General features: G+C 43.7%; 1 protein-coding gene across 1 annotated transcript; it reads left to right on the top strand.

The window, feature by feature from the left end:
• Positions 1–8,719: 8,719 nt before the first annotated feature.
• LOC144138924 (uncharacterized) lies at positions 8,720–22,145 on the top strand. Its single transcript, XM_077671441.1, has 9 exons — positions 8,720–10,238; positions 10,601–10,639; positions 11,167–11,199; positions 12,559–12,658; positions 14,423–14,538; positions 15,180–15,227; positions 16,763–16,798; positions 19,814–19,937; positions 22,037–22,145. Exons 1-9 carry the CDS (start codon positions 8,772–8,774, stop codon positions 22,045–22,047), a joined length of 1,974 nt encoding a protein of 657 aa, XP_077527567.1. The 5' UTR covers positions 8,720–8,771; the 3' UTR covers positions 22,048–22,145.
• The last annotated feature ends 924 nt before the right edge of the window (positions 22,146–23,069 follow it).

The raw sequence follows: 23,069 nt of genomic DNA, 5'->3' as shown, positions 1-23,069 counted from the left end.
TTGCCTCTCCTGCAAGGGCAGCATCTTGGCCTGCAGTATAAATAAATGGAAGGAAATTTCCCACCAGCAGAGAACGACCAGCAAAAGCATTCGCTGGTATTTGCATCCGTATCATTGTCGCGGGAGGAAGGATGTTGCGGAAGACGACGAAGAAGGCGTGCCGAGGGAGGAACCGCCATTATTAGGCGGGCAAAAAAGAGAATAAAAGATCGTTATTCTCAGTAGAGCCGTGGACCCGGGACCTGTTCCTCAACAGATTCCTCGCCCCATCATTTTCCTAATTCATTCGTCCATCGAGTCAATGGTCTTCCCCTAATACTAGTCCCGTCTCTCGGACTCCATTCTGTTACCCTGCTGGTCGACCGGTTATCATTTTGCCTCAAAACGAACCAGCCTAAGTTCATTTTTTCAGAATTTGAACTGTCATATCTTTCATCCGATTTGTTCGCTGATCGAGGACGCCAGTTTGTTTTCTCTAAGCGCTATTTATATCATTATTCTTTTTATGGCCCGTCACACCGACCTAGCACCTTATAGTGCTTTAGTGAGTCGCTAAATTTCCGCAGTGCATGTGGTGATCGGTAGTATGTATTGATTGTATTCTATTCTCACTATAGATAGAGATATTCTCCTTATTACTTGGCATTGATTGCCGAGTGCAGCTCATGCTATAGCATTTTGATCGGGATTTGTTTCTTGTGGTTAGGATCAGCCCTGACAACCCGTTCAACGAAGGGACACTCGGTCACTATTTCTAGCATATCGTTTCTTACGCTACCGATGGTGCTACCAGCAAGTTTATTTAGCATTAATTTTTATTTTTTATCCTTTTTTCTTTAACACCCCGATCAAGCTTTTTGATTGTAAGTCCTAAAGCGCTTTTCGCAGATTGGCCCCAGATAAACTGAAGAAGACTAGGTCCTACCCTAACCGCAAGTGGCTCAAATATTCCGCGTTTATTCATAATCCCGCATTGTTTCGGTCAAACTTCCTGAAAACCCCTGCCAGACATGCCGGCAGAAAGTTGCTCCGGATGAAATCCCTGGTCTCACTCCTCATCTGAACCGGTCCTTTTTGCTATTCAAGAGTAGAATTATCATACCCCTGAATTCTTATCTACTTTATCAAGCATCCTTTAAAATGGGTCACCCAATAGCTTATCTTTTATTTTCTGTCCAACAGAACAAAAAGCCTTTTTATATTATTATAGCCATAAAAACTTGGGTATTCCGCAGATTTTTCGACTACTTGACTCAGACAATGATGTGACCTATGGCCGACTTCCTACTGGAAACAAAGCCTGTTCCCTAGGTTATTAACTATATGCTGTCGCTTATACGGTTAACTATTACCTTCGCGAACATTTTGTATATCTTCGAGAAGAAACTGTTGTATCTGTAGTTCCTAAGCTTTTTGATGTCTCCTTCCTTGCGAATCAGTAATAAAATGGGGTTATTCCAGGCTATGGGCACCTTTGAAGTCCTCAAGCATTCGTAAAATTCTCCCGTCACAATCGTAACCGTAATGTTTTATTATCCTTTGCTTCTTCAATCTTCTTGTGGAAGCACGCAACGGCCTGATCATAGCAGCTAAATGTTGCTGCTCGTAAGATTTTTTACCGGCATAGCTCGTTTAGCTTGACTGAAACGGTTCCGACTGTGTTGCAAATACTGAAAACCTTGTCCACGTTCTCTGATATTTCCTTACGGATCCCGGAATCTCACCCAGTGCTCCTTCTTTATTTGAAGTCCTCGGAGCACATAATTTGGCCGATATTCAACTTTAGGTAGCCTTCTCCCGTTCTTCTAACCTCAAGTATTTCTATCTAACGTAATGTCCGAGTGTGTTCTAGTAGTACAGCTACGCTTCCCTTTCTAGTGATAGTTTTGTGCGTTAAACATTGCCAATTTTAAGTTTTAGTGACAGCCTGTCCGGACACAGGGGTTTGTCACACGCCCTGTGGTATCGCTGGCCTGACCGCTCAACAACGTGTCAACAACGTCTCGCGTCTGAGGGCCTAATGTTAAGCGGTTGAGCCATACGAGGTCGTGCACAACCAGTTATGAGCAGGCGTGTATGCTCATTTTCTGCGATATTTCATAGCCAAACCGTCTCATTTTATGTTTACTTTTGCAGTTTGGCAACTTCACCTACTTCCTTCAGCACATTTTGCGAAGTACATCATCTATTCTGAAGGGAGTTTTGCTTTCAGCCGCCGCTTCGTTTTGGATCGATATATAGCTTGCCTCACGGGCAATGTTACTCGTTGCTTATTGCAAATTTACTCGAGTAGCTGATCGTCTCACTTCTAGTGATCTGATTAGGTCAGTTTATAGAACGATTGCGGCTGAAAGACAATAATCTCAGGCTGGAAGCACGTGCAAGGCCGAATAATATTTCGATCGTTGAGATTCACGAGAATGCTGCAAGAATTTTTTTAACCATGCCTCGAGATTCAAGGGGGGCGCCAGGTTCCTTATTGGTACGAACGTATACTGCCTATACGTCGGCTGTAAAACATTGATCTAAGTTTTATTTCGGTATCTCAAAATGCCAGCAAGGGTTTTCGTTCATACCGTTTTCGAATGTATTTTGGACGGGCACTACATGTGCAACGATGTCGCTCACATAGGAAACCACCTGCTGTATTGCATGGACGCTGCTACCTCGCAACTTTTACATGTTTCAAGACACTATGAACAGGTATTGCACATGAAGAGTAAAAGCTGCTTGATTGATTGCAATCATTCGCAAGCGGCCTGTCTTACCAGGAAAACGCTGCCAACTACCCTAGATGGAGTAGAGTCGCAATAGATGTTATCGCTATGCAATAACCTTGCAACACCCGTGAAATACTTCACACCACTCGCAACCCTGACGTGGTGTACTCAAGAGTGTTTTAAAAAACTAGAGAAAAAGGCGTGGTAATGTCATACCTGTGTTGCTTTTCAATTATTTTTTTAGCGGTGGCACTTCATCTAGTTTCTTTTTTATTTGTGCTTCACTACTTTCTTGAAAACCTGGTTCGCCCGTTATAAATATTCGGGGCGAGTGCTAGAATACACTACCCTACACGTTCTCTATCAGAGTTCTCGTGTTTGAGGCTGGCTTTGGGGGTAGAGATTCACGATGAATTCTTCGTCAGGTATTTTTATGCTCGCACTGTGTTCGGCTTCTGTCGTCTACACACTGGGTAATTATAGATTTTGCATTTTGTCTGTTTTTCATTACCTCAGTTTTGTGAGTTGAGTTCAATACTTTAAGCAATCCTGCTTCTTCTTCAGCTGCTTGTAACGTTATTTTAGCAAGTGGTGAGCTGCAGATGAGAGAAGAACACTTTTCAGAGCTGTGTTTTCGTAAGTTACGGCAGAGGGCATTCGTAAGCCACGTCACGCAGCAACGCACTTCACTTTGGCGGTTTTGTATGCGAAGTTATAGGATGTGCAGTAGTGGTATTTTGTCCTGCAGCCTTATGACTGGAGAAATACGAGGTATACAAGTCATGAGCAAGTAAAGCAAACATCTCGGTGCTACTCAAAGTGTCGAAGAAATGTTGGTCTTGTCTTGCGTTGCATATGTATTCCAAGAAGGCTAGGTCAATCTGATGTATAATTGCATGTATTGCCTTTGTTATGCCTCGCCAACAATGCGCCAGTGTAAGGTAGAGCACGTATCATCACTATAGGTTTCTTAGATCTCCGAGTGGCCATCAGCAAACCACAAAAATCAGAATGACACTCACAGCTTGTAAGAAGGCTTACGTTCCTGAAACGACCAATTGGCTTTTCTTTTCAATTGGCTTTTATTCATTTGTTTATATTTTTATTCTTCAGATTTTTTGTAATATTGGTTTGAACATTTCGCGCATACTGCTCCGCTACGATGCGATTAGCCCGAGGATTTTGCGGTCCCTAAACAAAGACGTACGGGGCAATGCCTTAGCATAGAGAAACGCCACGTGGCAAAATTGCTGCCTTTTAGAAATGCAGTCATGATTGATCGAATGGAAATACTTGGCCATTTTTCTCAGATGATATCTGTGGCTTGAGGAAAGGGGTAAGATCCTAAACTCTGGCTTTATGTGAAAATTCATAATGGAATTCACACCAAGAAGTTATAGTCCTGGCTGAGTGTGTTCTGCACCGCACTTGAGTTGGGATAGGGTGGATTTCTATAACATTTTACCTGTACACAAAATATTTCGGTCTCTTTGGCTGATATGCATTGACACAGCTAATATTTGCAACGTAATTATTATTGCTAGTATTTTTTTTTTTATTTCGCCAGTAATCGAAACGCTCGCTGACACCGTCTGCGAACACATGAAAATTATGTAACTTCGCGGCTCCTCTTTTGCCGTTTTGCGCACCAACTGCCGAAACTGCCGTCCGAAATAAAGCATGTCGATTTCTTACACCTTCTCATAGCATTTGGGGGGGGGGGGGGGGAGGGAGGACTTCGCAACATCCAACCTTCTCCTACTACCCTTGCTGGAGTCAGACACGCCAGAAACAGCGCATAGGCGAGCTGAAACAACGGGAGGCCCGGCGGCAGTGTATTATGCACTATGGAACAGCGTTTCTCTGTCAGCCTCTCCCCTGGTCTGTGAACCATTAGGTTATGCTTGTCTCGCCGCACACCAACGTCGCTTTAAATGGTTTCCCCTTTTAACGCTTACACAGTAACATGTCGTCTCCTGAGATTTAAAATCGGTGTGGAGATCGCCGCGAAGTCTAAAGATTTTTAGTACCTGGTGATTTTCAGGTTATCAATTAGAAAGCACCGTGTCTTTGCCTCCATAGAGTGCCGCTCGTCTCCACTCGCAAAAATAGCCCTCCTATTTCAGACATCCACGAGCGTGAATGGAGCCCATTTTAAAGTTAAAATCTTTGGTGAGTTAGCCTTCAGCGTACCTAATAAAACATCTCGTGATTTGCTTTCTACATGGCACGGTGGTGTAAGCATGGCCAGAAGATGCGTTTGATGACTTTTATTGGTTAGAAAGTTCGATGACACGAAGCACTAACGATGAGTAGTGAATGCGAAAGGTAATATTTCGTCTTCACACAACAACCTGCTTCTTCGACATAGTATGTTGCAATCGCAGCTGATGGTACCATGAGAATTATTAGTGAGCTATCGATGACGGCGGTCATCGTCACTAGCTAATAGTACTAAGTATTTGTTATAGAGATGTCCGCCCATTTGAAATTATTTCGAGAACATGAAACCTGAAGACCTGCTAAGAAGCTTCGTACTCATTACACGTCGAGGGTCGTTTACTGTATAATGAAGAAGAACAGCGCTAAATACCGGACAAACTAAGAAGCCACAAAACCTGGCCGCTGAGTTGTTTAGGTTTTTACTATGTCCAGTCCTTTGCGCCGGTTTTATTCGTAGCACAATGTGACAAAAGTCCCTCTAGCAAACCCTTCTGCAGTTTACTTCGTGCACTGGTTGTGGAGATTTTTATTGTCTACCTATAGAACCGACGACTTCACAAAATCCCCTTCACTCAACAAAAGCCATGGCGTTTGTGGTGGTGACGGAGTTGCGTCGTGGATTCGCACTGCGGAGAGCGATATTCCGTCCCACGGTGGCAGGTGTTTCCCATGCGCTCCCAGCGAAATCAACCGCTTCGTTCGGAACACTTCTGCTTATTTATTACGCAACTGCTAGACGACCTACGCTGTTTCGTCTAAGTCGTCTATCAGTAGATTCGAGGGTTTTATAACGGACACCTTGGGTTCGAGCCCCGGAATTGCTAATATATTTTTCGTGGACCGCTGATGTTTTTCATTTTAGATGTTCTGTTAGCACAATTCTACGCATTTTTCTTGCAAATAAAAGTGATCTGATATCTTTTGGGTCATCGTAAAGGTCGTTCTCGGCATCTCAACACGGTTATTTTACATTTTACAGGGAACCCGAAGTGCTGGGTCTGCACCTGTCTTAGAAAAGAATATCGGTTCCGGTGGCCCGCGCTGCAATTTTCATCCGTTCCGCAATTTCCCTAATTTTTTAAGCTCTTTTTGTTGCACCCACATTACGCGGTTGGTCATTTTTGTGCCCGTTTCACGGCTAGAGACACCCACGGTGGCCTTCATTTTGAGTGGCCCACTTATTTCTTTCGAGTTAAAATCGCGGGAACCTCCACTCTCGCCTCATTCAACTAGATTCTCCTTTAAGCGAATCTCTTGGAGTCTTGACATCCAGAGTTTTTAAAAGAGCTTGGCAACCTAGTGCTTCGGCTCAAACGGATTCCGCCATTGGCTGCAAGGCTGGCAATAAATCCTAGGTCCCAACTTTAAATCCACTATGGTTGATTTTTCTACGTGGTTTCGTACAGCGGAAGTGCACAGAACAGGCATAAAACATGACAGCGCCTTGTTTGTCCTGTGAAATATGTAGACGCTTTGTACTTGCTTTTATTGCCAGGGGGCCCCCTAAAAAGAACAACAGCGGGGGTAAAAATTAGCGGTAGCGGTTTAGAGAAGAAAACGAGACAATAGGTATAAAAAAGCGGTGAATGCAGCTTCAACTACAGCTGGTGTCGAGGAAACACACAAAAAGTATCCACGAATATGTTTTATGTAACGAAAAAAGCTCAATGGGTAATTTCGCTTGGAAACAAGGAATGTTTCATGAGAGGGAACCTCAAACTTCTTTATTGGATAATGTCATGTCGGTGTTGGCAGTCCCCAACATAGGTTGGTGGCTGTAAATACAGGTCGTACTCAGCGCCGTGCCATTAATACCTCGCCAGGTGCAAAGAAAAACAGCACAGCGTTAAAATATTGTTTCAAGGCGAGGATGCAGCAGGGAAATTGTTCTTATAGTATTTACACTAGTTACAGGATAAAAGGCTGTGCTACCGCTAGCACTCAAAAAGTTGTTGTTCTTTTAGGTATGGCATGTACCAAATAAGCCATGCCGAAGGTATGGCATATACCTAATAAGGAGATCAAGAAGTTTGCAGGGACAAATTGGTCAGAGTTGGCACAGGACCGGGGTAATTGGAGAATAATGGGAGAGGCCTTTGTCTTGTGAGCAATCTCAATCACAAAGTGAATCTTTCGAATTTTCACTAACGCGCAGGAGGGCAGAGCAAATGTCCCGGCGGCAGAACCCCATTTCGGAATCCCCGATTGATAGTAGAGCCGGCACTGCAAGAGCTATCCCTAGACTACGCAGCGGAACCTGAAGGAACTGATGTCTGAGACGTAACAAACATAGGCATGTTAAAAAGTAGTGGTCGACAGATTCATCATCATTGCAATAGCTGGACATAGCCATTATTAGCCATGCCCAGTGGAGGAACATGGCTCAACTTTGCCGGAGAAATGGATGAGAAAATAACATCGGTTACTTGATGTAGTTCGCGGTACGGTCGACAGCAGCAGGGCAGCCATTTTCAGACATCCCGACTCGATGGTTAAGTGTCCGTATGAGAATGAGAGATCCCGGAGCGAAGTGCGCCACGCGGTGTTTGCGGCCGTACATCGCCTTCCGGTCAACCTATGATGAAAAAGGTTGGTGGCGAGCTATCTGCCGAGCATGATTAGCCCAATCAATGGCGTCCCTGGAGTACTCCGGCCGCAGTGAGGGTGGGTCTACGACGTGGTTTGGAGTGTGCCCAATGGTAGAGCGGGATCTCTTCCATATAGAACGTAGAATGTAGAGTAACTCGCCACATCAGGCAAAAGTGGGGCATGTTGTGCAGCGCATTGCAGACGATGCTTTCCATATTCTGGTGTTGAAGAACTGCGATCTTCAATACCAGAATATGGAAAGCATCGTCTGCAATGCGCTGCAAAACATGCCCCACTTTTTCTTACTCCGACATTTGACCGTAAACCTTGGGGCAAAGGGCCCAAAAGGGTTTCTGAGCAAAAGGGTTCTGAATATAAGCAACGTAGGGTTCAGTGGGGCTTTGCACGTGGGAAGCTAGGCCATTTTGCGCTGCGAGCTGCCGACTAACGGACGTCCTGAACAAGTCTTTCAGCGTTTTTATGTATTTCTGACCTAGTGAGACTTCACTCGTTCATTAACAAACCACACCTTCGCCGTATTTTTAAGGTAGAGGAGAATTTCGGCGAAAGTGTGTTGGATCGCAGCAGTGGTGGTTAGCGACGCACTCGTAGAACATCCCGTCCCATACGTCAACGTCATCTGTTTCACAGAATGTGCCAAGTTCGCGAGGGTGGAAACGATCATAGCAGGGCTTGTCACTCCTTGTGAATGTAGTCCTCGGGTCCTCGTTGCGGTGCGAAATTACCGTACTTGGCATCCGCCTCGCAGCTCCGTCTTCGCAGAAGGTCCCGCACCTCCAGCACGACAGTATTGAAGCAGTCGTGAAAAGCTGTTCAATTCAGTGACTCGGCTTGGTATTTGTAATTTGTTTGTTTGAATTTGATGTGCCATTTGTATTGCGCACTTCCGAAACAACTTGACTGCGTGAGTTCCGAATCGAGGGACTATAATCAACATAAAAAAGCTGTTTATAAAACTGTCTGATGTTTTGTGGTGCATGCCTAAGGTTTCTCCTATCAAGTCACTAATTCAGCCCACTTTTAGGTGATACGCTATAGGTTACCATTTCATGCCATATCAGTAGTAAAAGGTAAACCTAGGTATGGCTCCCCTCACCTCACATAAGCATATAAATTGAAACATTTTTGTGTTCAAACTGTCCTGACAGCCGAAAATGTACTGACACGAAGTGTTTTTCTTATCCAAAAACAGGAGCAGGTGTGTCTACATCGACTGAGATGGCTGCGGAAGATCCTGCGAAATTGACAGAAATTTCAAAGAATGGAGCTACATCTACTGGCCCTGACACTACATCAGTAGACGCAAGTGAGAGTGCTAAAGACGGAGAGAGCGCGGATAATACCTCTAGTAGCCTTAAGACGACATCTGCAGAAGCTACGGAAACTGCAGGAGATGAACAGAATACCGATGGTATATCTACTGGCCCTAAGACGATCTCCACAGAAGGCAGTCAAAATGAAGGAGATGAAGAAAACACAACAGTCACATCGACTGGTTCTAGGGCGACCTCTGCAGAAGATAGTGAAAGTGCAGGAGATGAGCAGAATACCGACGATACATCCACTGGTCCTGAGGCGACCTCCACAAAGGGTAGTCAAAGTGAAGTAGAGGCAGAGGACACCAATGGTTCACCTACTGGTTCTCAGACGACATCTGCAGAAGGTAGTGAAAGTGAAGGAGATGCAGAGAACACCAATGGTTCATCTACTGGTTCTCAGGAGACCTCTGCAGAAGGTAGCGAAAGTGCAGGAGATGTACAGAACACCAATGGTTCATCTACTGGTTCTCAGGAGACCTCTGCAGAAGGTAGTGAAAGTGACGATGCAGACAACACCAATGGTTCGTCTACTGGTTCTCAGACGACCTCGGCAGAAGGAAGTGAAAGTGAAGGAGATGCAGAGAACACCAATGGTTCGTATACTGGTTCTCAGACGACCTCGGCAGAAGGTAGTGAAAGTGAAGGAGATTCAGAGAACACCAATGGGTCGTCTACTGGTTCTCAGGCGACCTCGGCAGAAGGTAGTGAAAGTGAAGGAGATGCAGAGAACACCAATGGTTCGTCTACAGATTCTCAGACGACCTCGGCAGAAGGTAGTGAAAGTGAAGGAGATGCAGAGAACACCAATGGTTCGTCTACTGGTTCTCAGGCGACCTCGGCAGAAGGTAGTGAAAGTGAAGGAGATGCAGAGAACACCAATGGTTCGTCTACTGGTTCTCAGACGACCTCGGCAGAAGGTAGTGAAAATGAAGGAGATGCAGAGAACACCAATGGGTCGTCTACTGGTTCTCAGGCGACCTCGGCAGAAGGTAGTGAAAGTGAAGGAGATGCAGAGAACACTAATGGTTCGTCTACAGATTCTCAGACGACCTCGGCAGAAGGTAGTGAAAGTGAAGGAGATGCAGAGAACACCAGTGGTTCATCTACGGGTTCCCATACGACCTCTGCAGAAAATAGTGGAAGTGATGAAGATGCAGAGAACACAAATGGTTCAGCTACTGGTTCTCAGACGACCTTTGGAGGAGGTAGTGAAAGTGCAGGAGAGACAGGCAATACCGATACCTCTAGCACGCCTGAAGACAGCACTCAGGACTCTACAGAAACTGCAGGCAGTACAGAAACGGCCTCGACTGAAAACGGCCCTTGCATTGAAGTTACGCTTCCAGACGTTCTCGGAATCGGCAAGGTATGAATATCTTTCTGGTACATATGATATGTTGTTATTGCCGAGTGATCGGTATGAATGATGGTTTCAAAAAAAGCATCTTAGATGTGACGTTTACAGCGAGTGCTTTGTAATGACTTTGATCTTATTTTGTCCACCCGATTTAAAGTTATCGGTTCTCCTGTCTAGAGTACCTAATCTTAAATGCCAAAACAGAATCCATAACACACAACGACTCGTAGAACACGATTTTTAATCACATAATTTTGTCATAGATAGACCATAGAATAAAATTACGTATTAGAGGCTCTTCCTTACAGTAAAGAGTGGAATTATACCGTAAAATGCTATCATTTATTACAAATACTTGTTTCGCTTTTCAGTGTCTGGAAGCCAACCTTGATTTGTGCAAAAATGAAAATGTAAGTGAACTAAACAAATTGTTCTCTTCAATATGTTATACTTGTTCTAGCGAGACTAGAATTAGAGATTTTTATGTACTTCAAAACTGCGATTGCCTCACCAATGTAGTATTGTAAAAAAATTATGTCACCTGGACGAGTTGCAAGGGATCCACTCTTAAAAGTCCACTGGGTGAAGTAACGATGAAAACGGAGAAGTGTGTCTTCTGTCATGTTCGTCGGTAATGTCCCCGTCTCGTAACTATGCTCAGACGATATTTCAGATATTGCATGTTAGTAACAGTTGATGTCTTATTAGTTAGCTGTATAACTGTAGTGAATATTCTGCACGCTTGGGAGAACCTTCCGGCGTGTTTGAGCAAAAATTCGACGAGGCACTTCAATTGAAAATTACTTATCCACATTTGTATCATCAAGGTATTATGACATTGCATCGGCCTATACTTATTATTGAGTATTTTGTATTCAGGGTTTACTCTTGTAGCAATTTATACATTCAATTTGTGGGCTCTTCTTTTCTCTTCTAGACGCTGGTGCCCGGTGCCATGACATTGGTGAACGTAAGACAGTGTGCTACCTGGAAATATTCTTTTTATTCCTTCTATGCTTGTTTTATGCACTTGTTGCCTTACTTATCTTTATGGCAGTTAAGTGGCAGTCTAGAGAATGCGCTACTTGCCGCGGATGACACGATATTCACGGATTATTAGCATGTTCTTCCCCTAAAGTACAAGTAAAACATTGAAAAGTATACCGGCATTCTTTACGTAACCTTTTACACAACGAAGGCGGTTCTAGTACCAAAAAAACACGAAAATACGCTGGAATACCAGGCGACCTGACAGAAGAATTCAGAGAAATTCATAACAAAGATTGCCAACAAGTACAAGTTGTTAGCACCCTAAAGATTGTGGAATGACCCCCCGTGATTTTCACACTAAAAACCTCGACTTGTGGTCGCAAAAGATAGCAATGGTACTGCAAAAATGCCGTGGTGACATGACAGACAAATACCCAACCTTCGTACAAAAAAAGCCAATTTGTTGCGAGCGCTGTCACGCGTCGGCGGAAAGTATTGATTGGGCGGGACACATCATGTGAACTCGAAAGCAGGTATCCTACTTTCTGACGTCCCCATTGGGTGTCAGGCGGATATTCAGCTTCCTTACGTCTCAACCAAGTATAGGATGGCTCGACATTGTACATAAGTTTTCGCTTTTAGGTCCAATGCTTTAAACCGACACTCGCAGAATGGCGAACAGTAGTTTGACCTCCGTTTCGGCGGCGATGGGCCCACCGTTGTTACTCAACGGAAAAGGCAGGTGTTGCCCTTCTAAGTCCTAACATACCCAATCAACGGGATTGACCAATGACGAAGGGTGCGGCCGCCAGACACTCACTTTCAATGTACTGATTCCCATTTGGCTGCAACATTAACACACAAACTCACACCGATTTTTTCGCTCATAACACGTGTAAAGGGCACGAAGTATCCCCACACCTTTTTGGGTGCAGCTTTGTACACCCATCATGTTTAATTAAAAGCGATATTTTTAGCACTTAGCGAAGACGCTTGAGCGTATTTTTTCATGTAATATAGGAAACAAACTCAACCAACCTATTGTTTCTGCGTCACCGTGTTCACTACTACAAAAGGCGCACCAAAAGAGAAATTCCTTGCACTTTGAAAGACGAAATGAGCGCAGGCACCACAGAGTGCACAAAAAATTTCTGCTTGCCCAGTTAGAGCTGTGATGACATTTATTATTGCCTTCCCAAAGTTGTAACGTTTCGCGTTTACACACACGTGGTTCCCTGTACCTTTCTCACATTATTTGAAGCATCTCCTGCTTTCTCAACTTATAAGGCGGAATTATGAAGACATTGGCTTCTAGAAATGACGACTGCTTGCTTTTCAGTGCACTGTAACTTCCCTCTTCAACAACCTCACTCCTAAGACCTTCTTCGTGACGGTGAAGGACATCCTCGTGGCCCTAATCGGCAAGCTTGTACCTGGAGGTAGGTTAAGTCAAAGCATTTTTCAACCTAAAAATTCGGTGCTTTTAAAGAAGGTAAACTGAGACTATTATTTACCACTTAGTCGCAACTTTTGAAAATTTAGGCTTTAACGTCTTGCGTGCCGTTAAAAATATGCTTTATGTATCCCGTACAGACTAAATAGTAGCAGGGGGGAGGATTTGTCCTCAATAATGCGACGACATTTAAAAAAAATGATGTTTGGTTATCTGTAAGTTGTGACTATTATTTGTTATTGTTACACTGGACAGTTCTATTGGCTGTGCCATGTAGCGTAATTAAATTAGTGCTTTATTCCATGGTTGCAAACTGCGTTTGCGATGTTTATTGCCTTTAATTGAACATGCACTGCAGTTTTCACTGGGTGGTTTGCGCACAATTTAGATAACACCAGATTTGCATTATTCACTCTAGAGAACGGCTGTTGGGAAAAACCGCCGTCACACACTTATTTGGCTTGGTTTAAACAATTCCGTTGGTATTTTCCCCATTCTCAAGTAGCCCGTGTGACCTTGGTATTGTACGTCTTAGAAAACCAATCGGAAAGACATTTTGTAACTTGGAGTGTAAAACAAGTCAAAGAGCCGTTTTTTGAGGAGAGCGCAAAAAAATCTAGCCTTTTTCCACCCTTGCAAGGTTGTTCGCCAGCGCAGATTTAAATTATGGTCACTGAATATAAATATGATGTGTAATGCACCGAAGCTACAGAAGCGATGAGGGGCGCCGTAGTGAATGGCTGCGGATTAATTTTGACAACCTGGGGATCTTTACAAGCGCCGAAATCTCGAACACACGGGAGTTTTTGCTTTTAGCCTTCATTTGAAAAGCGGCCGCCGCGGCCGGGAATTCAACCCGCGTCCCTGTGCTCAGCAGCACAACGCCTTACGCGCTGACTAACCGCGTAAGGTAAAAAGTGTGGTTACGAGCAGATCGGTATTGTAATGGGAGTGAACATGACGAGGCAAGGCGGGTTAGCGCAAGGAACTACGTTGTTTCTATTGAAATGATACACGTCCGTAAGAGAGACGATGTCTCGTACACACCGACGCGTTTGGCGAAGAAGAGGACCCATGATCGCAAGAGAAACGAGAAAACCGATGACATAATCCAGGAGTCGATGCAAATGATCTGTCCAGAAAACTTTATCTTTAAGTTCGCGTACGCTACTTTGAAGATTTCTTCTTTATAAGCGTGATACGTTCCCGTCGTATTTCCCGCTTCACTGCTCGCGCCATCCTGTGTGGCCTCGAAAAGTGTGAATATACCCATGTAGGTAATGCTTAATTACTTTGAAGTACATCGCTGGAAACCTGCTTCGGCACTGACACGTCATTAGTGTGTGCGTCTGTACAGATGCGCAGACGGACGTTATTGTGCGACAATAAAATCAAGAACAATAAAAGGGGACATGGGAAGCGTATACACCACGCATACAGACAGACACATGGAGTGGGCAGTCAGCCGGATGTATGGGAGCGACAACGAACTGACCAAGCACATGGTCGACCTCGGAATTGAAACCAAAAGTGCTCGAAATACAAGTTATTTATTTATGGATTTATTTGTTTGTCCCTGTAGATAATTATTCACTACCTAATATATATAATTACATTAGAAAACTAAAACACTCCCGCACATCAGGATGCCGCATGATTGCAGACTTTTTTTGGAATAGCTCGCCTGACAAGACCTAACGCGAATGCTTTAGTGTTTTTCACGCCATCCCATCAAAACTTGTATTTGCAGTTGTACGTCTTGCTGAAAAGTATTTGGATGGAGTGCAAAGCGACGAGAACCAAACCATTGCAAACGGCACCTGTGAAGGTGAAATTAAGATCGGGATCCCAAACAGCTTCGGCAAGGTAAATATTGTATTGTTTAAAACTATGCTTATCTATTTCCATTCATTTTTCAAGATGATTTGGGCAAAATCTTGTTTGGAAGTTTTCGTCCTTGCTCTTAGTGCATCAGCCGAGCTGCTACGGTGTTAAGAAAGCTTGTTCGGGTTTAGTTCTATTTGGTCCATGACTAGGAACAGCAGGCATGAAACAGCTGGCGCAAATGAACCGCAAATGTTCGGATCAGCACTCATCCTTCTGTAACTGAGGGTAGGAGATTTCGATAACAGCTCCGCAGTACCCAAGCAGAACCATAGTGCTTTTTATTGTGTTGTATTTTGCGCTGTTTAACCCCAAGATCACGTGCTTGATCACCACGTGCAGTGTGATTTCAAGATGAAGAAAAAATCACTGGCGCTCTTTAATGCTTAGTGTAACGCGTCTTACTCAATTTTGAATAGAATGGAGAAATTTTACATATTTAGCTCAAAATATAACGGCAATATGGTGGCCAGGATTACTCAAGACTTGCGAGACGTCCTTCAGCCACGCGATCGACTGAACTCCACAAATATTTCATTTCTCGTGAAAGGCACTTGCGTATCCTGCGTGCAATTAATTCATGGTTTCTGATTTCTTGGACTCACAAAATGTTCTCTTTTCAGTGCCTTGACAAAACCCTTAAGCTATGCGAACAGGGAAAACCCATTGATGTGAGTACCTACTTCATCTACTCAGTTGATATTCCGGAAGATAAGGTTGCATCGGGCGTACTGCAGCCCACGCCAACGGAGGATGAGTATTCCAATTACGTGATTGCCTTTTAGTGTCTCAACTATGAATTCCGAATCAATTGAGACTGAAAATTTCTGTAAATAAGTCTTACAATGTACAAAATTCTACAAACTATTCTTCGTTTGGGTTACGTTTCTACCAAAGAAAACGTTGTTTCCGCCTAAATAGTTCACAACACACCGCGCCAATCCTTGCGGGGAATCCTACTCATTGCAAGGTTGCGGTCTTCTTACTATGCGGCACTACCAGCCATGGAGAACTTTCACCGGCAAGTTCAGAATTTAATGTGAGATGACAACATATAGAACGGAAATTTGGCGCCTTAACTAGGCAGCTCTAAAGCATATAGTGGGTTCGGATCCCACCTGACGGGCATTTTTTCTCCACTTTCTCTCTTTCCAAATTTTTTATCTGTTTCATTGACCTACCATATCCTCCCTATTGCTTTCTGAGGTTTTCTTGACTGCCAACCCTTATTTTCTGCCTTTATATATATATATATATATATGTGTGTGTGTGTGTGTGTGTGTGTGTGTGTGTGTGTGTGTGTGTGTGTGTGTATACCGTAGAACAGTTATAAAGCTTGGTTCTTTAAATGTCTCATTAGTCCTGCAAACATGACATGGCAATGATAATAGAAGGACCCGTAAGGACATTCGACCCTCCCTAGTGCATAATATGGAGTTGTCACGTCAAGCAACTCGCAGTAATGTTTTAGCCTTCATCACATAATAAGGAGAGCTCAACTATCCCGCAATCCTTTTCATTTCTAATGCACATAGAAAGGCTGGCCGTTATCACGAGCCTGAAATCCTCAGTTTCCTCGACTATGCAGCGAACAGTGCTTCATACGCTACCTGTTCTGGATCCTTCCAGTCTTGAGCGGGCTCTAAAATATCCAAAATAGAGCAAAAAGCAAATGCAGCATCATAAAATGGCTTGAATCCTTTAGGAACTAAATACTCCCCACAGCACCACGAATCCCGTGCGGCGGCAAGGGATAAGACCTTCATTGGGTGACCTTAGCCACTTCCCAAGATATTTCACCGACACTTGTTTCACGTTTGGTTTGCGTGTAGCCGCATACAAAGCTAAAACTCTTCCCCCATGACTCATCTAATGTATCTTACTTTCAAGAAAGTTGTCGGCAGCATTAAACATGTTATTTCCAATAGTTGATGTAAACAAGCCTTATATAACACCGTAGAGGTTCGATAGCCACATTCTCTTGTTGGCTGCGTGACTATTGGTTTGTTAAGCCGCCTGTGGGATAGCAGCAATGTTAGTGCAATGGTACTTCCCAGTTGCGGAAATTTCTTCAGTCAAGAAAAACTGAGGATCGGTGAAAAACTCTTCGTTTCGTTCTTGACTGACAGATGCAAGGTTACAATGGTGCACCTGAGTGCTCCTGTGCGTGAATGCCGTTCACTAAAACGTATGACCTTAATTTCAGGTGTCAGTTCTCGAGTCCCTTGTTAAATCTGTTGGGGTAAGTGCATATTTCTAATACATTTGCTTCATAATAACAAGATCACCAGTAGGAAACGAGAATAAGCTAGGCCAGGAAGAAATGCTAAGCAGCTAAATTTTTAATTCCTGGGAAATAATCGGCATTTGCGCGAATACCGTATAGTGAGGGCCCAGTCATTTTATGAAGCTATCTTCGGTACATACACAAGCCTAAAAAATGGCTGACACGTGTACAGCCTGCTACATATAAACAGGTTCTGCTCGGTAGAAGCAAACACTTGCAGCCGAAAACAAAATGCTGTAAATTCCTATACGACCTTTACAAGAGCCTCTAGAGCAGGGACACCGGTGAAATTTGTTAAAACGTTAGGACAATACATGCAGTACGCCGCCTAAAAAAACTGCTTCGGACCACTATTTTTCTCTAAATGTGAAGATGCACCGGTGAAATTTCTTAAAACGTTAGGACAATACATGCAGTACGCCGCCTAAAAAAACTGCTTCGGACCACTATTTTTCTGTAAATGTGAAGATGCACCGGTGAAATTTGTTAAAACGTTAGGACAATACATGCAGTATGCCGCCTAAAAAAACTGCTTCGGACCACTATTTTTCTGTAAATGTAAAGATGCACCGGTGAAATTTATTAGAACGTTAGGACAATACATGCAGTACGCCGCCTAAAAAAACTGCTTCGGACCACTATTTTTCTGTAAATGTGAAGATGCACCGGTGAAATTTGTTAAAACGTTAGGACAATACATGCAGAACGCCGCCTAAAAAAACTGCTTCGGACCACTATTTTTCTGTAAATGTGAAGATGCACCGGTGAAATTTGTTAAAACGTTAGGACAATACATGCAGTACGCCGCCTAAAAAAACTGCTTCGGACCACTATTTTTCTGTAAATGTGAAGATGCACCGGTGAAATTTGTTAAAACGTTAGGACAATACATGCAGTACGCCGCCTAAAAAAACTGCTTCGGACCACTATTTGTTTGTAAATGTGAAGATGCACCGGTAAAATTTGTTAAAACGTTAGGACATACATGCACTACGCCGCCTAAAAAAACTGCTTCGGACCACTATTTTTCTGTAAATGTGAAGATGCACCGGTGAAATTTGTTAAAACGTGAGGACAATACATGCAGTACGCCGCCTAAAAAAACTGCTTCGGACCACTATTTTTCTGTAAATGTGAAGATGCATGTCTAATTTTTACCGGCGCGATCGTAGAAGCTCTTCGCATTTAAGTCAACCTACTGCGCAAGAAATTCTGCAACCCACCTTCCGAAACCAGTTAAAGTTAGGTTAGGCTATGCTTGTGGTATTCTTGTCGCGAACTAACGATTTAAATAAAATTCCATGGTTCTAAGCAGAGACACTTGTGGTGTTGGCTACTGCCTCTTCCCCGTTTAATTAACGCTGCACTGTCCTTTTGAACTGTCTGCCATATGGCTTTATCATATTGACTGCCCATTGCCGCACACGCTAGAAAACTACTAGATCATTGAGCAGAGATGCTCTACTTAGAACACAAACCTTTTTCCCGAAAATTGTCAGCCAAAGCAGCTTGATTTTATGGGTGGCGGATCTTGCAGTGGCTTCTACGGTGACAGCCTTAACAGAATAAAAAAGGCGTATTCGGCCGCTAGGACCCCAAACCGAGACGTTTTGCCTAAGGAGTGCATACCGAGAGTTGCTGCGGTTATTCTGGAAATGTGGCGAATACTTCAAGAGTAGCTTATACTCGGAGTGGGGATTGGCCAGCTGATAATTCCATCCCCAAGAATTTCGCGGTTAACGATCGGTGTCGTTAGATGGAGGGGTGCATCATTTTTTTGCCTGGTTAATTATGTTCTAAAAAAACAAAAAAAAACGAACTACGACAGGATCACTTTAAATTGCGACGGTGCAGCTAACAGAGTCATGCTAGTCTCATGCATTCCAGCACTTTTTTTTTGCTAGTTTCGTTCACACAAAGTTTGTATTTGCGATTGTGGTTTTCTTGTATTCTCGGTGCTGTCATCGCATCCCGTGCTTTCCGCAAAGAATTTAAAAATTTGAGTAAAAAGTGCTACTACTGATGTTCCCAATGAATATTAATTTATTGTTTATTTAGAGAGCGTGGCAATAAATGCTGACCCAAGAAATCGAACTCCTCTGGAGTTAAAATAACACCGAATAGTTCAAAATGGTGTTTTGTATAACGGCCTTATTTTCTCCTCCGCCACCTTTAGCTTAGCTCGCATATAAAATGCGCTTTATGTACGTGGATATGAGCTTCATCATTAATAAGATATTTGTATTGTATACCATGGCCCGCTCTTTAACATGTGTTGCTGAATTCGAACTCCTATTTTGAGTTTAGCTTCTCTCGAACGTTGTACCAATGAGATCGCTGAAAAGAATAAAAGCAAGCGCAGAATTTACGCTGCTTGTTCTTTCCTATGTATCTTTTTAATTGGGTCATTGGAGAGTTCAAGTCAATGTTTCTCAAGCGCTTTCACAGGTTTAACGGTCTATCGCTTCAAAATACAAACTGGCCGCCAGGTCTGGTATTCGCCCTAAAGTCTGAAAACGTAGTTGGAAGACACTGTCTATTGGGAAGCACTCACCTTCTGAGCCCAGCTGTCTGCTCAAAGAACTGGAATTAGAGCTAGAAAAAACGCAGTGGCACAAAACATCTGCCACAATGACTTCCGCGCGCTCAAAAGGAGCTGCGCCCACAGCTGCCATAACCGCTATGCTGTACACATGGGCTAGTCTACATTTTTAGACGCGTGTAGGTATATTGCCTACTCGTCGTTTTGTGAAATTATAGGGGGATAAATGAGTCAATGGAGAGCAAACTACTCTGGAGGGCATTTAAAAACAAAACGGACCTCTTTAGTTACACGGCGCATATCAAACCTAGCAACCCGCACTTTTTCACAGCCAATCCCCGAACAAAAAAGATTTTTGATATGTTAATTAGGCATGCATGTGTATAAAAGAAGATTATTCGTAGAGATATTTTATGTCTTCATTTCAGTGCATTCTCAAAGACCTCTTCACCACCGCTCCACACGAGACACTGAAGAATCTCTTGTGTGACCTGGTGAAGCTTGTTGCTGATTTAATAGGAAACCCGGTGAAGACTGCCGTCACTGCCTTTTGTAAGTGTGCACCGTCAATGTGGCTATTCTATTGAAAATCCTCCTCATTGTATAATTCTCCTTTATTTTTCTAAATGTACATTCCAAGACACAAGCGGTTTCTATTGGTTCGTAGTTCGCCCGCCATGGCCTCCGTCGGCTAAGAAAAGCTTCGGTTTTAGCGCTAGTATCTCGTATGTGTTTAATGCTGCTGGTAAAGATGATAATGTATTCTATAATACATGCATTTCGTTAAGGTGTGAACGAGATGTCTGAAGGAAGCACCGTGCCCGTGCAACTTTCAGCAAATTCGCGTGGCAAAAGCAAAAATGCCTTCATTGGTATACCATTATGGGTTCGTAATGTCTCCATTGCTTCCATAATGGTGCTATGGCTTTTTCAGGCAAATGCCTAATTCCTTTCATTATTTGTGGCTTCACCGTTACGCCAATAAATAAAAACTAATTCCGCCCACCAAATGGGACCATTAGAACTTGCCGCCACGTTTCCCTTAGCCTCCGCACGGTTCACAAATAGCGGGTGCCATGGTTTACCCAGAGCTTGGCTTAAGGCCAGTACTGTGCTGAAACGCACCCTCCATCATACTGAGTACCTCTGCTGCATTCTCAATAGTGCATCACTCCTAGGTCGATTAAGAACTGCCAATATAATGCATGCCCGATTCAGTAGCCTAACCGCTTCAAAGTGTAGCCAATACCGCACCGTACGGCGTACAACCACTGGATATTACGCCTTTTCTTGGCACATTTCGTTTCCAGGAGCACGGTGTATGTAAGATATTAGAAAGTTTTAGCTGTCCGTCCATTCCGTCACGTACGTTGCGTTGCTACCGGGTACCCGGGACCCGTCTGCGCCTGCGCGCGCGGAAGGGTGAGGAGGAAGGGCGAGGAGGCGCAGACATGGCGAAGGCAGGCCAGCGGAACTAATCCCCCGAGCATGACGAATGCCCGAGTTCCCAGACAAGTCCCGGTCAATCCGGTTGCAACGTACGTGACAGAACGGACGGACTGCTAAAACTATTTTTAAACAACTTCAGCGATTTGAAGTCACACTACAACGCTCAATCCCACGTGCGCAGTAAGTCGCTTTTCTTTTACCATACTGTGCAGCCTAATTCTAGAAGATTCAATCATTAAACAAAGGAGACATTTTCAAAACAAGGCTGCAAAGTAAGGAGACACAGTTCACTGACTTGAGCAGGAAATTTACTTGGTCGCAAAGAAATATACAACCTCCAAAACTTAATCAAAGGTGACAAATAAAAAAAACTCGTTTGGGTGTGCTGGTAGACGTGCGTACGTAGGGGTTTCAGCAACAGCCCTGACATAACAGTACTGCACCTTTGTGCTATCCCGTTGTTTCGGCGGCCTAACAATCGGTCGTTCGCTTGCAGCGGGCGCTGCGTCGACGCTAGTAGCGACCGGGCCCTGCTAACAGACCATTAACCTGACTAATAGCACTCCCCTTACGGCGCGGTGTAGTCTGAATGCAGGGGGGTGGCTAGCGTAGTTCAAAAAAGATCGAGAATCTCGGTAAGTGAAATAAAAATATGGCAGGAGCTTGCTTAAGATGTTTATGAATAGTCATGACATCTACGCACATGCACTATTTTGGGATGTCAAGTTTTTGTTACCGCCAAGCTAGCATTAGGGAGTAGGTTTTAAGCAAACGTGGGAATAGCTATCAAAGGCCATGCGCGAAATTTCAAACATTACGTTGTTTTTTGAAATAGTCGGAATCACCGCTGCCTCACCCTGGTTCATTACATGTATCCATTACTACAATTTTAAGGCGGCAGGATTTTCATATGACATCATACCGAGCTTCCTAAATATATGTATATTTCGAAGCCGAGCGACTCGTCGTGGCTTCGAGGCGGATGCTCGCACACGCTGTCATGCTACACTCGCTACGTGTGCGTCCGCATGCCAAGCCATGCGTGATAGAAGATGATGGCGGGAACTGATGCTGTCCACGATTATTGTGCTCTTAGAAACCTAATGGTTGAAAAATAAAACGGACTGAATAAGAAGTTTTCTTGCTCACAAAGCGCAATATGCCCGGGTTGTGCTTTATAGATTCTTTTGATTCTATTGCAGGTTCTATTTAGAGTGCAGTGCTGTTCGGTGCTCCGGAAGAGTTGTCCTCGAGCAACGAGATGTTGTGTACCGGTGTACTGGTAAATAAAATGCTGAGGAGGAACTGATACACACAGCGTGGACGTAGAATATCTGCGCAATGGTTCCCCGCAGTGCATACGTTCTTTTTTCGTGTCTGTGCACTTCGACAATACTCATTTCATCCTTGAAATTTTCTATTTTACTAACTACACTGTCACCAAGTCGGTGCTTTACAATACTGCACCAAACATTGGGGTGCACGCCCCTGTCTACAAAAGTAGGTTCCGAAACTTTCACGAAGGAGCCCACATGACCGAAAAAAAGGAATATTGGTCCGGTATTCACTACCGCTAAACGTTTCCGCATGTTAAAATGCACTGAAAGCAAAACCTGAAACCCAAATTCTGCTCACTTTAGAGCTTGTTCGATACCACTCAGGGGGTTTAAAATTAGAAACACGGCATTTGGGGTCAAATAAAAGTAACTTTAATGGAATGCCACAGCTTGTAAAAAGTAACCTCGATTCGGAAGCGAACAGTACAAGCCCCGAATGCCATGAGTGCCCGAGTGAACTGAGTGCCTTCCCAAGCACGCCGCATACCCCTCGACGCGTCATACTGCTGAGGATACTCAAAGAGTTTCTTATCCTTCAGTTCTTTAAAATTGCATCCTAATATTTGACTGCGCGTTTTCCGGAAATCAATAATTCCACAAGAAATCAGCGTCAAGTCTTTCGAACGAGCCAATATTTTATTTTGTCTTGGTGGCCCTTTAAACACACTTGAACTTCAGAAACGCACGCGCGTTGTTCGTTCGAATAATCATCGGTAGAAAATGTATAAGCATTCCAGTAACCATCAATGTGGCTACGCAATTTTGGAAGCACTTCATTGCGTTTTGGGGTGAAACAATCGATGCATTATGGTTAAATAACGGTAGCGGGACGAGGACACTCTTTGCATTGCGGCCGCAACAAAGCGAAACTGTAGCAATATTTTAGCATTGGTAGATA

Source organism: Haemaphysalis longicornis, unplaced genomic scaffold (assembly GCF_048455015.1).
Source record: "Haemaphysalis longicornis isolate Haplotype H1 unplaced genomic scaffold, Haemaphysalis longicornis Haplotype H1 scaffold_5, whole genome shotgun sequence".
In the NCBI taxonomy this organism is placed as follows: Eukaryota; Metazoa; Arthropoda; class Arachnida; order Ixodida; family Ixodidae; genus Haemaphysalis; species Haemaphysalis longicornis.
The sequence above is the reverse complement of the archived record's forward strand: the minus strand, read 5'-3'. Positions and strand labels throughout refer to the sequence as shown.